Raw genomic sequence first — 15,606 nt, 5'->3', positions numbered from 1 at the left:
TTCAATGAGGACTGGAAACGTGTTGAGGAAAGATTCCAAAAAAAACTCAATTGTTGGAGGGACAATATACTGTTAGTAGGAGGAAGGCTCGTTCTTATCAACTCTGTCTTGAGTAGTCTCTCTATGTTCATGTTATCCTTTTTTAAAATTCCAAAAGAGGTTTTGAAGAAACTGGATTAATTTAGATCACGATTTTTTTGGCAGAGTGATAAACATAAGAAAAAATATAGATTGACTAAATAGGGAGGTAGTTTGCACTCCAAAAGACTAAGGAGGGCTGGGAGTCCTAAATCTTGAAATTCACAATAAATGCCTTCTCGGCAAGTGGTTGTTTAAATTAATAAATGGTGATGGGGTTTGGCAGCAATTGAGAAGTTTGACTTAGGTTCAATATATGCTCGGGGATTCTCAATTTTTGACTAGCCTTATGAAGGTTAAGATAGAGTTTCTTCCATTAGGCAAGTTTGATCTAGGAGAGGGGTCTCAAGTATGATTTTAGGGGGATTCCTGGGTAAGATCCCGCCCGCTGAAATCGCTCTTCCCAACACTTTATAATATTGTGCGAAGAAAAAATACATTTGTACAATCAGTGATGTCTACAATACCATTAAATGTAGCATTCAGGAGATCTCTGAAAGGTGTCAATTTGTAAGCATGGCATAATATAGTGGCTATGGTAGCAAATATACAATTGACAAATCAGAGGGACCGCGATGTATAAATATCTTTTAGGAACACAAGCAATGCCTTTTAATACTTTCATTTGAAAACTAAAGCTGCCTCTCAAAATTAAGGTCTTCATTTGGTACTTGTATAAAGGAGTAGTCCTAACCAAAGATAATTTAGCACGGCGGCAGTGGTAAGGAGATAGGGAATGTTGTTTTTGCTCCCCAAACGAACACATATTTTTTATTGTCATTTTGCTAAGTTTATTTGGAGAATTGTTCGTGTTTCCTTTAATTTATCATAGCCAAATAGCATACACAATATTTTCTTAGACTGGTTGGAAGGGATAAATAGGAAACTGAAATCTCAGATTATTGTGGGTGCAATTGCTTTCTGTTGGGCAATTTGGATAAGCAGAAATGATTTAGACTTTAACAAGACTGTAGCACCATCTTATTTGCAGTCTATCTTGAGGGGGACCTACTGGACAAGGTTTTGGCCTCTGCAGAAGGAGGAGGATCGCCTTTTCATGAAGATAGGTTGTAAGACCATTGAGACAGTCACGATAGAAGTATATGTTAGACATGGCTGGAGTTTTAATAACAGAATTGCTCTCTAGCACCGGTTTTTTAGTTATTCTTTAATGATATGGCGCAAAACTCTGTTTTTGAGATACCCTGGATCTTTTCTTCCTACCTGGTAAAAAACGTATAGCCATATGCATAATCAATGCAGAAGTTGGAATGTTAATATATTCTCTTTTCTATAAAAAAAGAAGTTGTGGTTGGCCTCCCAAAACTGAGCTTGTAGCCAATCCACAACCTTCTTGTCCACCTAAAACGCCTTGGCAAGAATGTCATCCACGATTGGTCGTTTTGATCGAAATACTGCAATAGAAATGGTAATGGCACCAGGGTTCTGGATGCTAAGAGTGGTGATGGCAACCGCTGGCTTGTCATGACTTGGATTGAACTCAAAGTGGATTAGGCCTTGTGGGAACAAAAAAAAAAAGGCCACCCTTGTTGAGCAGCTTGCTAAAAAGGCCACGAGGCAAGGAATCCGAGCGGTGCTACTGACCAGCAGCGGCGGCACTAGGCATAGCACGCACCCAGGCGGCGCGCGGTGGTGGCGCTTGGCTGGCCGCAGACGTCGGATGGGCAAGTGTAGTGCCCAAATGCACGCGAAGATGGTGAAGGAGTCTGCGTGCGTGTTGTATACGTATATGCAAAATTTGTCAGTGGTCACTGGAGATTTTTTATATATATAATAAAGTTTATAATATAATCTTTCTTTGCGTTAAATTTATTACGCAACTGTTCTTATGTGTTACGGTTTGTGTTGCCTAATTGTTGATTAAATGTATCAGGCAATTGTTCTTGTGTGCGGCGGTTGGTCCCAATTCCATTTCATATTTTTAGGTGCAGAGATAAATCACACAAATATGCTAAAAAGTGAAGACTAATTTGATTATGTTTCTATAAACAATGTACTACACGATATAGGTGATAAATCATAAAACAGAATTTATGTTTTCTGTGTAAATGGACTTATACATTTCTTACCATGTTCATCTAAACCATAAGGGCCACGTGTGTCATCATAGACAAGGACAAAAAATTATGACCCTGTACAACCCACGAGATATCTAGTAAAGTATAAAACATAAATTATTACAAAAAAAAATTTAATAGTTGCACAGACAAAACTGTTTTGAATCAATATTAGACTATTTCATTCTAAATGAATAATTTGATCATTTACATAAATATTAGTTGTACCTGTAAGGCTGTAACGTGCAAACAAGTAGCAGAAAGGTCCTGTTATCCAGGTGGTTAGGCGGGCCCATGCTTTGCTAGAGTGAGGGCGTAAGATCGGTTTCCTGTTCAGGATTTCTAAATAACTCAACAATGATATTATGAATGTTTTTCATTCATTTTTGTATGGTTGAGATTGTTTGTAGATTCATGCCGTTTTTCCTTTGTTGTTTAATTGGCACGCACACATAACGGGCTCATCTTTGTGTAACACATGGGCCCAATTCACTCCATCACATGTTGTGAGCTAGCAACCAGGTGTTACTTCGGTGCCGCTTAATCTTCATGGGGATTTAATATGTTTTTCATTCTACTGCTTGATTCAGACACGCCTTGGTGCTCGTCGGAGGAGAGAGGTCCGCTAGGTGCTCAGCAAGGGATGAAAAAGTATCGGATACGGACGGACATCACCGATATTATATTTGTTTTTATATTTCTGGTCAAATTTGAATTTGAATACTTATAATGTCAACCATATCAGATAAGATATAATTAAATGTTGACATCATAAATATACGATTTAAGCATTCGGATACGGATACGATATCGGATTGAATATTCAAACTCGGATAAGGACAGATCTGAACCTCTCTAAGGGCACTCACAATGCAGACTCTATCATAGAATCTAAAGTTATTTATTACCTCGAACAATGTGGACTTGGAGTCTAAATAAGACTTGGAGTCTTATTTTTTCTACCTCTTTCTTCAATAAATATGCTGCCACATCAGCAAATATCATAAATAATATGTAATTAAGTGTCTTGGACTATGTGATAGAGTCTTGCATTGTGAGTGCCCTAAACAAATTTGGTCTCGAATACGGTTCGAAAATATCTGTACCATTTTCATCCCCATGGAGGTGTCGACGCCGAGCGTCGCGATGCCATCCTCGAAGGATTGTGTTTTACTCATCGTCTTCGTCGCTTACTGAAGCTGATGGGTGGGTTGTCAACAAATCATCCGTATATCCCAGGTGATTTTGGATTTCATTTGTTTGGCTTTAATTTGTCAACAAATCGCGGACGTCCGGAGACAAAGGGTGTGTCAAGGGAAGGTGGATGAGGAGAGGACCGTGTCAGTGTTGATCCCTGCTACCTGAATGAGGAGAGGAGCAGTGCTCTGTTCTCCTGCGATTTGTTTTTTTTTGTTTGTTTATTGCGTGCAGTAGAAACCGCCTGTAGAAATAATTTGAAATTAATTTTTTGAGTTTTTCAAATGACCTTGTATGAAAAAACCACCAAAACAAAAGTTGTAAATCTCGAAAAAAAATTATAAAACTTTGTAGTTGATAACTTTTTCATTTGAAATAATCTTATCATCAAAAACTACGTTTAATTTGTTAAATTTGAAATTCAAATTTTATAAACGAGTTTGGATGGAGAAACTTCTAATATAAAAGTTATAGATCTTGAAAAGTTATGAAACTTTGTAGTTGATAACTTTTTTATTTGAATTCGTTTAGGGTCTCAAACATTAAATGTTTGCTCAGTTTAGTATAATATATGTGGAATTAAACACTAATATAGACATAAGTGAGTGATGGGCGGAGTCATACAAGAGGCTAAGTGCAAGGGTGAGGTTGCGGTCGAATCTCATTAGCCACTTAGCACCTGGACTTGCCGGTGGGCCTTTGGTGGGATTAAAATCTTTTTTTTCTATTTTAAAGCTCGATTTTATATTTTCTGGATAAATATTTCCACTAACGGTTGGCTAAAAGAACCGTCTATGAAAATCTATTTCCACATGCAGTTCTTAATTAACCGGTAATGAAAAAATTCATTTCTACTAGCCTCTAGTGTTGGCGGTTCTGAGAAACGCTAGCTTACAAACCGTCTGCCGTCCTTGTTTTTCCATGCATGCTCAGAATTGCAAGCAGGCTGCAGCGTCCGTAGTCGGTTTTTCAATAGCAGCCAGAGAAAGACTTCGCATCGCGGCAGTGCCCAAATTAACTCTCCATATGAGTTTCGGGAAGTTGGAAGGTACCTGACTGGCAAACTGGATGTTTGTTTGTACACTGAGCTAGCCGAATATCTCCCAGATCCTTCCAGGATCCAAATAATTTCGTCGTCGCGTTCTCTTCGAGGTCTAGAACTCTAGATTGGCTGAAATACTCATGCAGCAGCTCATGGTTAAGGTTATAAGCAACATCCTTTATCCATTGCTGCCCTAGGATTGCTTCCCTTACAGTGCGTTTCTTCCTCCGACTGTGCTTGTATAGACCTGGGAAAAGGGAAGATGGAGCTTTGCCCTCCAGACAGCTAGAATTCTAGAAAGATGCCTTGCAGCCATTATCGTAGTGGCATTGAAAAGTGCAACGTCTACTGAGTCCCCCGGCAGTGGCGTTCCCTTCCATGGCCGATCCTTGTTCCTCCAACATAACCATAACCACCACCAACCCCCCCCCCCCCCTCCCCCTTCTCTTTAGGTCTTATTTGGATGTAGTCGGATTCATATCAATCCACATGTGTTGAGGTGGACTGGAGTAAAATTTGAACTAAACTTCACCCCAATCCACACCAACACACGTGAATTAAAGTGAATCCGACAACATCCAAACAAAGCCTTAGTGACATAGGGCCACCACACCTTGCATTTGCCACCCGAGATTTCGGCCTTTTCTGATTTGTTTTTTTGGGCTCAAGACCGAAGGCGGCCGTGTGTCCGAAAATGAAAAGAAATAATAAGATAAGGGAAAAAATAATTATGGTAGCGGTTTCCCACCTAGAGACATGTAAGGCCACAGTTGCATGTAGGTTTGAAAACTAAAATATTATAACTATCCAAATATACATCCAAACTGATTTTAGATTATGCCATTGTGTTTCTTATATTAAATACTTTAAATCAAGATTCCACTTAAATATATTTAGAAAAATTATTTACATATATACCACAGAATATTATAAATATATCATATAATATTATATTAATACTACACAAACATCACAAAAAATAATAGCATAGAACATCATAGATATACTACATGAATATCACATATATCATGAAATATAAAAATAAAAAAAAAATCCTAGAACATGAATGACCAAGGGATTCTAGAAAGTTATATAGTATGCAAAGAGAATACCAGGTCTAAATAAATAGAAAAATAAGATATAATATACAAAAGAAAAGAAAAACAGAAAAATAAGAAACAAAGCTTCCAACAAAAATCTAATTGCTACTGGGCTTTAAATTGGTCGCTAATTAGTCTAACTATGAACCCGACATGGGAAATATGCGGGCATATTTCAAGCGCGACAAACGCCGCGGACTGTTCTAGTGCATTTTCAAAGTTCGTGAGCGTATATGACACCCTTACAAGTTTAAGGATGTACATTTAACTCTGTTTTTCATATATAAACATGTATTCAACATATTATTTAACGATTATGTTTGTAAGAACCGTTTATGAGTGTACATTCATCCAAAATCATAAGGATGAACACATTATTGTACTTGATGAAAATTAAGACTATATAATTAAATGAGATAGGGTTTGGGTCTTTATAGACTACGAATTATGAGGGGTGTGTAACCAATTGATCAATTATGAGGTATCAATGGCGTGATTCACGCCTTGCCAAATATATATATGCTATATTTTAGTGATGTTTAACTTTCTAGAATTTTGTATCGACTAGAAGTCCAAACCTGCTGTACCTAATTGGTAAGTTTCTAAACTTTTGTATATTAGAAGTCTACTAGAAGAAATTGGCTACCGATAGATTTGCCACATGACAGCATGATGACCTCAACATGACGTCGAAGAGTTTATTCCCTTATCTAAAAAAAATCTCCCACAACTAATAAAAAGAATAAAAGAAAGACATTTTTTTCGTGCAACATTGGTTTGGTTTGGTGTATCCTTGGTGGCTTCTCCTCTTGCGATCCCATTCGTGGCTTCAAAAGGAAACGAAATCATGCAGCTTCAAAAGAAAAACAAAACACGTACGGACGAAATTAAAGGAACCTCACCTTCCTTGCGATCCAAACCTGCCCCATCCGCGATATAACCTGCTGGCTCCCGAAAAAATACGAAGACGCTAGAATTAAATACAACCGGTCGGCTGAGAACTGTGGATCGCACCGCCGCTGCCGTCGTGTGTGTCCCTCGGCCGCGCGACCCACTGCTTAGGGCCCTCCGCCGGTCATGGTTGCCTGGCCACTGGGGACAGGAGAGGTCCGCTATGCCCCCGTCATGGCGACCGTCGGTGCTCTCCTACTTGGGAGGTTTAGGAGGGATACGCGCACGACGCGTGGACGACCTCGCCGGTGGCCTACTCCACGGCTGTTGACCAAGGTACCACTGCTCCCATTCTAGATCCCCTGATTCGGCAAGTAAGCCTCCTCCCCGTCGCACACACAATCACCACAATGACCGTGCAACGAAGAACCGCTGCAATAATCATGACGCACGAACCGTGCTCCTCTCCTTTCTCCTCTCCCTGCCCCTGTTGCCTCGACACCATCTCCACGCCCTTCCACGGTCGTCCCCGAATCGCCCCGCTCGAGTCTCTGTGGCGCCGCACCCTCCCCCACTGACGCTGCTGCTTTGCATCGCCAATCGCCATTGCCGCCCATCATCGCACTTCACAAGGAACATTGGGACACAAGACACGTGATCGGTGGCCGATGGAGTCAGGCGTAGGCTGAGTGGGTGCATCGCTGGAGATCAGGCAGATGCCGATCGGGTGTGCCAGTGAACATCGGGCGGAGCGGATGCTAGCTTGTTGGCAAGCAGGTGTGTGCAGTTTGGAGATCGGGCAGCGGTCCAACAGATGCTCATTGGCAAGTAGGCACAGTTTGGTTTAGCTGTAACTTTTGGTCAGATGCAATTCGTTCACGAGTGTTTCCTTTGTTAGAATTGTCAGAAGATGCAACAAGATTGAGGTTTTTGCTATAGGTGGACGATGCTTGTGAAAGGTGAACAATGCTCCGTTTGTTCATGAAATTCTGAATGGTGAACAATGCTCCATTAATTTGCTCCATTTGTGCTCAATACAGCAACGCAAGGGTTAAAGCAATCCTATAGGACCTTGCTGAATTGAGCAATTCGAAAATGCTTATGCCAGAGAAATACAAGTAGAATTTTTTAAAATTCATAAAAATAAGATCCACGGATTCAAACATGATGACTTTGCAATATTCTCATTATTTTGATTGTTATCTATTCAGTGTCTTGACTAATTATAAAAGGAGTCATTAGAATATAGATGATTGTTCTGGCTTATTAAAAGTGTTTCAGTATTTTAATACATCTCTATCTGTGTACTAGAATGCTATGCTCCAGTTATGGTTTCCATCTGTTGTTAGATTTTTTTCACCTACAATGCTATGCTGTGCCTTGATGTTTTCAAGTTGTTTTGGCTTTCAGAATAGAAAGAGAATAGAATAAGAAAACAGGGACTGAAACCTCCTACTAAATCGGTCACTTTGCATCCTAGCATGATGAGTTTTAGATAAGTTAAAGTTTATATTTGGTTTTCTTGAACTTTAGTTTTGTCAGGTCAACAATGTAATATTTATTTTTTGATTAATAGATCGCAATTTGATTATACAGTTCCTTTCATCTTGGCTATCTAAAACTATCACAATTAGTTAATTAGAAGCCTAAGAACGTGAGTCATTGAGGTAGCAAGCTACTGCTCCATACTCAAAAAACAGCTCCATGGTATTTGGTGGAAGATGAAGGCCTACCATGCAGGATGTAGTAAAGTCTCAGACTATTCGATGGTCAAATCATTTAGATGCCACATCAGAACGTCTCCTCCCCAAGGATGGGTTGCTGAGGAACGTCTCCTTCCCGAGGAGACAAGGATGGACTGCCGAGGTACAACTCTCACCAAAGCAAGGGGCAAAGGAGTGTTTAGGCAAATACTTGTGTCAAGTGTCATAGTTTTTTTTCAGAAACAATGTGTTATCAAAGATGTGTTAATACTAATTTAATGACCAAATTAGGATTTTAACTATTGAGAATGCCCTGGAACTGTACATGACTATATTGGTCATACAAATATTTTTTATTTATGTGCCTGAAATTTCTTTTCTTGTATCCGTGTATATTTCATAAAATCCAATTGTGAATTTTTTGGAAATTAGGATCCATTTATTTGGTCCAGAGATTAGTTTTGCTTCAAAGTAACTTGTAGTCGGATTCTATTTATGTCCGGTTCTTTTTTATTTTCATATCAAAGTTCTCATTGCATGATTGCTTGGAGGGGAAAATCAAAGCTAGAAAAGAGCCACCATATCAGGGATTCTGGAAGGTGTGCTCTTCCTATATTTTGTTGGGTTATTGAGCATTCTAGGAAGCCAAATCTTCGGAGAACACTACCAGATGGAAAATAATTTTTGACATGTCATATGTTTCATACACAAGCCCTTATTAATTTTATAAACTTCATTTTTTATCAAATATCACTTTAACTTTGATTTTTAATTTTATAGTATTGTTATTTTATTATACGATATGTGTATTTTTAGTACAAAAGTTTAACTGTCCCGTAGCAACGCACGGGCACGCTACCTAGTTATATCTATTCATTGATTTATTATAATAGAAAAATATCGCTGGCTAATAAAAAAAATATGGCTTATAAGATAAACGATTAAATTCTAAGTCTCTAAAAGTTTAACTGTCCCGTAGCAACGCATGGGCACGCTACCTAGTTATATCTATTCATTGATTTATTATAATAGAAAAATATCGCTGGCTAATAAAAAAAATATGGCTTATAAGATAAACGAATAAATTCTAAGTCTCTAAACTCGTTAAGTGACGCAATGCACCACCGGTCCATGCTACCCACATGGACATTTTTACTGATGTAACAGACTAGTGTAGTATTTATTTTATATTTAACCTTCAAATTTGTTTTTCTCTAAAAAAAAATAGACACTTCCTTCTCTCTCCTTCTTCCATGCTTGTCGGTCTTCATCGCGCGTGTCCTCGTGCTTGTCCTCGACCAATGAAGAATCCATTTCACGTCAGTGAGGGACAAATTCATAAAAAGTTGAGATGACATTTTTATAAGAAAACTGACCATTCCAAGAAGGATTACTCGAAGGGTAAGATATTGTTTACAAAAAACTTGTTTAAAAAAACTATACATTTATATATAAGAACATGTACTATCCGTTGTTTTTTTTAGAGCAAAAGAACATCTGTCGCTTGTGTGAGTTGCCAGAAATGCAAACTGGGGGCCCAGCAAACCCAACTCAATATTCAAGCCTACTTCATCATCTTCCACCTCTCGCTCATCCCAACCCAACAAATGATGCTTCTTCCTCGTAAGCGTCTCCCATGGCGGCGCCCGGCTCTGGATGCCCAGGCCCTGGCAGGCCGCCTCCTGCGCTCCTCCTCGTCCCTCTCCGACCCCGACGACGACCCTCCGTTCAGGCGGATCCCTAAACACCCACCTCGGGCTCCATCGACGCCGCCGCCGCCGCCGCCGCCGAAGCCCAAGGCCGTGGCGGGCAAGATCAGGCCCGACGAGCCTGCGCACTCCGACCTTCCCTTCGACTTCCGGTACTCGTACTCCGAGACGGACCCGGCGTGGAGGCCCATCGGGTTCCGCGAGCCCACCCGGTTCTCGCCCTTCGGCCCCGGCCGCCTCGACCGCCCATGGGACGGCGCAGCCGCAGCACGCGTCGGCGAGGATGCTAGTGGCGACGAGAGGAGCCGGGAGGAGGTTCTCGGGGAACCGCTTTCGGAGGAGGAGGTGGCGGCGCTTGTGGAGAAGTACCGGCACAGTGATTGCTCACGGCAGATCAATTTGGGTGAGTTTTGTGCTGCCAGTACCTGACCCGAATGGCGCTTTGTGTTATTTATATTTCTAATTCGTTTGTTGAGTAGGAGTGGTTGTTTGATTAGGCGCAGTCAGGTACCATTTTCGTGAAATGAGCTGAAACCTTGCAGAAAAAAGAGTGTTTCACTTGCAACAGAGTTTTGGATTGGTTCTGAAAGGTTTCTCATGTAATCCAAATGCTCCTCGATTTCTTTCGTCTATCATCCACGTTAGTAGGTATTTGGAAAGTTGATGCAAGTAGGATTCAGAGATGGGTGAAGAAATTCATTGTTCTTGGCATATATGGAGAAAATTGTCTTTGGTCACTGTTTAGCTATGTTTTGATCAAATTCTGTAGTATATTTCCTGAATTTAGGTGTGTTTTGATCTTATATTTGGCATTCTGAACAGTTTGCGTTGAAGTCATAGTATAAAGAACTACATCTGATTCCATATTGTAGGTTGAAAAAGAAAACGAATGTGTTGTGTTGCATCCAAAGAATATTGTTCTTCAGAATATACTATTGCACCATTTGGGGCTGCAGAAAAAATTACATGCCAAATGATGTTTCATGCTCTCAGGGAAAGGTGGGGTAACGCACAATATGCTTGATGACATCCACAACCATTGGAAACGTGCAGAAGCTGTAAGGATCAAATGTCTGGGAGTGCCAACACTCGACATGGACAACATTTGCTTCCATCTTGAGGTCATAATATGGTACTACAAGTTTGAGGATACTAGGATTTATACTCTTCTCTCAGTGTCTGTGCCGTGTCCTCATGTGAGTGCACATTGTGCAGGATAAAACAGGTGGCAAAGTCATATACCGCAGCATAAACATCATTATCCTGTACCGTGGTCGGAACTATGACCCCAAAAGAAGGCCTGGCATACCATTGATGTTGTGGAAACCATTAGCTCCTATCTATCCTAAGCTTGTGCAAAATGTTGCTGAAGGGCTGACTTTCGAGGAAACAAAAGAATTGAGGAATAGAGGATTAAATTCTCCAGCCCTTACAAAACTGAGTAAGTTGGTACATTATGTTATAATAAGCATTTGGGTTATATGGGCTCACTTTGCCATCACATAGTTGTGTTGTCAAGATATTTCTTTGATCAAAGAGTCTTTCTGTGTTGAGCAGCCAGGAATGGTGTCTATGTTAATGTTGTTGATAAAGTGAGAGAAGCATTTAAAACTGTGGAAGTTGTCCGGCTAGATTGCACTCATGTTGGGACTAGTGACTGCAAGAAAATTGGTGTAAAGCTGAGGGTATGTTCTCATGCTTTTTTCTTCTGTGTATGCAATATGCATGTAGTCATTTTGACTCTCTTGCTCCATATATTACTCACTGTTGCTTCATTTATCAGTCTATTTTCTTTAACCTACGCTGTGCCTAGATTCTAGAAACACTACTGTGAGCTGTCTTGCTCCTTAGCTGACAACCAATTGCAGAAGTAGCAGACTGATGATTTTTTGACTTTTTTGTTGAATTTTACAGGATTTGGTTCCATGTATTCCCATATTATTTAAAGATGAACAAATTATACTATGGAGAGGGAAGGTTGGTCAATAGCATTCTGTTTCAGCACAGTGCAGTTCCAGACCACAATGATGCATGCATCTGCCGTATATCCAGAGGAATTATTTGCCCTGCCATATTGATGACTTCCCTTGCAATCACTGAAAATTGTATGCTAAGGTCAGTCTCAATGCATAGTTTCATGGCACAGTTACCAAGACTCTAAACTAGGTAATCGAGCCAGATGAGTTTCATGGGGATGAAACTCCTCTCTCATCTGATGAAACTTCTTCATTTAATGACCCTGCCAAGTCAGCAATTTTGCTTATGTGTCACTCTATTTAATGTGCATGACACTCTCATGAAACATGCATTGAGACTAGCCTAATATACTCCCTCCGTCCATTTATTGGGTTCGTTTAAGCAAAAAAAAAATTCCAAGAGTCGGCTTCGTTTAAGAGAGGGGACCACGGTTTCACGTCCTCCCATGCGCTCGCGACTCCTTGTTCGTAACCCGGCATTAGATGCGCGTCATCCTTCCGTTGCGTTAAATACCCCTTCCGTTTCCTTCCATTGGCGCTGCTAGGTTTCCACAACAGAACACCGTGGCTCCGAGTGGCTGCACGCCGCTGCGCTGCTGAACGCGGCCGCGCCGAGTTGCTGCACGTAGTGAGGGAAGGAGATTCTGGGATTGCCTGGACGTAGTGATCCTCCAACGCAACTTATATAGGCCATGGCAACGTGAAAACGAATTTGCTAGATGGTGGGCGTTGAAAGATTGATTTCTTTTGGTGTAGGCGGCGATAGAAGGAAGTGCGAAATTTTTGGTTTTGGGCCGCTGAATTTGGCAGGTGATTGTGGCGCCAGATAGTGCATGGGCGCGGGATCACAGAGTATGGAAATTTTCCTTCCCTGACCGCGCGTTGCTGCCTTCTAAAGAGCGCGATAACGGGCACGCGGCCGGGCGCGCGGCCAGGCTAACGACGTTTTAGCGGACGTTTTAGTGGGGAAGTGCAACGGTTTCACCAGAGCAGCGATTAAATGCAAAGCGGGCGTGCCTTTTGCGGCTAGCTCCTTGGTCATTACGCGGAGGGTTAAGCCGAACCCAATAAATGGACGGAGGGAGTAATCAACTGCAGTGAATGATCGGGTTGGTCATCCACATTTTGTTACTGTTGGTTTGTTGCAACTTGCGAATGGTGGCATGCTGCGAAACAGGACGCTACTCTGCTTGGTATGCAAGTCACACTGCTTTAGTAAGCAGCAGCTATCTTGCCTACAAATTTCTGCTTCCTGCTGTGATCTGTATCGTCAGTCTTCCATCCTTTGACCCCTACTGCTTTGTTCGTGTGACACTTACTGTCGTTGATGCTTTGTCTATCTGGTTGAAGGGAGAAATTGGGACTATGCCCTTTCGAACAGATGGTGTGTAATCTGACTATCTGAGCCTCGATAAGCTGTTCTTCTTCGGATAGGCTGGGATACATTGAATCCATTGGAGTTGGAGATAAAGTTTACTTGACATATTTCAGTATATTGAGTGGATAGTTTTGTTCCGTTAGGAAGTATATAGAAGTGTTTGTGTATGACTTGGTATTGGCTGAGGAAAGACTAACAGTGTGGGTCATCTCAGGCCACTCATTTGAATGTGGCTTGGCTGACTCTGAACTTTCTGATGAAAAGACAAGAGCTCTGAAATTTCTAGAGCATCCCGCTATGATAACACAAAAGATTCGCACCACGAAATAGAAATAGAAATCCTCTTAAATTCCAACCACAAGAAAACCGTTGGCAAAGGAAATTCTCGGAGACAGGGAGGAAAGCCTGTGAAAATCATCAAATTTCAGACATCACCAATCTTTCTCTGGGAACCTAGCTACAATATTACAGCATATATGATAGCTACAATATTACAACATATAACATTTACACAAATGAAACAAAGAAAGAAAATGTGTTGTTTTGGTTTGATTATGACCTCCCTCTCTCTCTTATGTAGGATACTGTTCCTCTATCAAAAAACTTTCTTGAGCTTGACCCTTCAATCCCATCAATTCAAACAATAAAATTTCCTTTGAGAGCAACATTTTGTGTACCTTCTTAATTAATTAATTTGTATGTACCTGTGTGGTAGCTCTATACTTCTTCTATGTGCATCAGTGCATACCGTCAGTCAGAGCTTATGCCCGCTGTCTGTAACAAAGCATCATTACCGCCGGTGGTGGCGGCGGCGGTGGCGGCAGCGGAGGCTTCAACGCCGGTGTCCTCCTTCCACGAGGCGTCGGTTTCGTCCCACGACCGCGGGCGGATGCCGGTGCGGAAGTAGACGACCATCTCCAGCGCCTCGAACACCTTGTACCTGTCCAGCAACCCGTTCCACATGCCGCTGACGATGCAGTAGTTGGTGCTGTACGGCTGGCGGTGGTGCGCGGCGTGCTGCGTGCGCGACACGAGCACGCCGGCGTCCTGCAGCGCCTCGACGCCCGGCGGCAGCCTGCGTCGCTTCTCGTGCGCCCAGGCGTGGAACTGCTGGCTGAGCACGACGCAGGCCGTGAAGGCGCCGACGAACGCGTGCGCCGCGGCGGCGGCGGACGACGACGTCGAGCCCGAGAGCGCGGCGTCGACGGGGGGCAGCGCGAGCGCGGCGGCGCGCGCGAGCGCGTGCAGGTTGTTGCAGGGGTCCCGGAACGTGATGGTGGACGGGTGGCGGTGGTGGCCCTGGAACGCGGCGATCTGGGACCCGAACAAGGGCGTGGAGGCGTCGCCGTAGTTGTCGACGAACCAGTGGTAGACGCCCGTGGCGAGGTCAGCCAGGGAGTAGGCCGCCAGCGCGGCCGCCAGCGGCTCCGCGGGGGAGCTGGACCCGGAGGCCACGAGGGAGGCGGACGTGGAGAGGGACGAGAGGATCGCCGCCGTGCCCGCCAGCGTCCACGCGCGCTGCGGCCACGTCGACCGCAGCTCGTCACGGTCGGCGGCGGCGCGGGACGAGACGGACAGCGACGGCGGCGGCGGCGATGTTGTCGTCGTCGTTGTCGTCGTCGTGGCTGCCTGGCACGGCGGCGGCGACCGGCGGACTGGCTGGAGGTGGCAGCGCGGAGTCAGAGTATACATGGCTGCCTTTGTACGCGTCGACGTCGAGAAAACTGGACTCTCGGGGACCTCGCCGCCTCTCGCTCAAATTAAAGGTGCAGCCTTTGCAGGGGTTTGTGTTGCATGGATCATCATATATATATTTATGCCAGTTTCGCTGCACGTCTGTCTGTGTGGTGTGATCGGGGTATACGTGGGGTGATGGACTGGCAGAAGACGGACAGCCGGACACGGGGCCTATAACTGGAAAAGAATGCGGAAAGTTTCCCTTTTTCCTGTGATGAAAAATGAACTTTTGAGTAACGTCGATTTATTCTGTACATCAGCTTGTTCGCTTAGCTTATTAGCCGACTCTGCCAGCAACTTAGCAGTGTTTTCTGTCATAATAAATTAGTTAACAGTACTTTCTATCATAGCTTATCAACTAAACGTTGTGTTTTCAAGAGGTCGGTAATTAATCACCCTATAATAATGGGCAGAACATGACTTGGAAAAGGAATATGTTCTGTCTGCTATGCTCTCCGCATGCCGAAAAAAGAGTGGACTTCTAAGTATTTATCTACTTTTATCAAGTGCAACCCCACTTTTTTATATTAAAAATATATTAGTATAAAATAAGTATATTAGATTAATCATAAATATATTTTATAGTACATCTATTTGCAATCAAAATTATTGATACAGCATAACTTTGCACTATACACTTTGTTAAATTTAGAATAG

The 15,606-nt window shown here is 42.6% G+C and overlaps 2 protein-coding genes across 2 annotated transcripts; one reads left to right on the top strand and one right to left on the bottom strand.

Annotated features, from left to right (window-relative positions):
• Positions 9,605–13,277, top strand: LOC8071120 (CRS2-associated factor 2, mitochondrial). Its single transcript, XM_002445125.2, has 5 exons — positions 9,605–10,261; positions 10,852–10,979; positions 11,074–11,299; positions 11,416–11,543; positions 11,773–13,277. Exons 1-5 carry the CDS (start codon positions 9,757–9,759, stop codon positions 11,845–11,847), a joined length of 1,062 nt encoding a protein of 353 aa, XP_002445170.1. The 5' UTR covers positions 9,605–9,756; the 3' UTR covers positions 11,848–13,277.
• On the bottom strand, positions 13,616–15,174 carry LOC8071119 (fatty acid desaturase 4, chloroplastic). The gene has a single exon (XM_002443922.2). The coding sequence runs from the start codon at positions 14,902–14,904 to the stop codon at positions 13,963–13,965; it is 942 nt and encodes a 313-aa protein (XP_002443967.1). The 5' UTR covers positions 14,905–15,174; the 3' UTR covers positions 13,616–13,962.

Source organism: Sorghum bicolor, chromosome 7, assembly GCF_000003195.3.
Source record: "Sorghum bicolor cultivar BTx623 chromosome 7, Sorghum_bicolor_NCBIv3, whole genome shotgun sequence".
Lineage (NCBI taxonomy): Eukaryota > Viridiplantae > Streptophyta > Magnoliopsida > Poales > Poaceae > Sorghum > Sorghum bicolor.
Note: the sequence above shows the minus strand (reverse complement) of the source record. Positions and strands in the feature narration are given on the sequence as shown.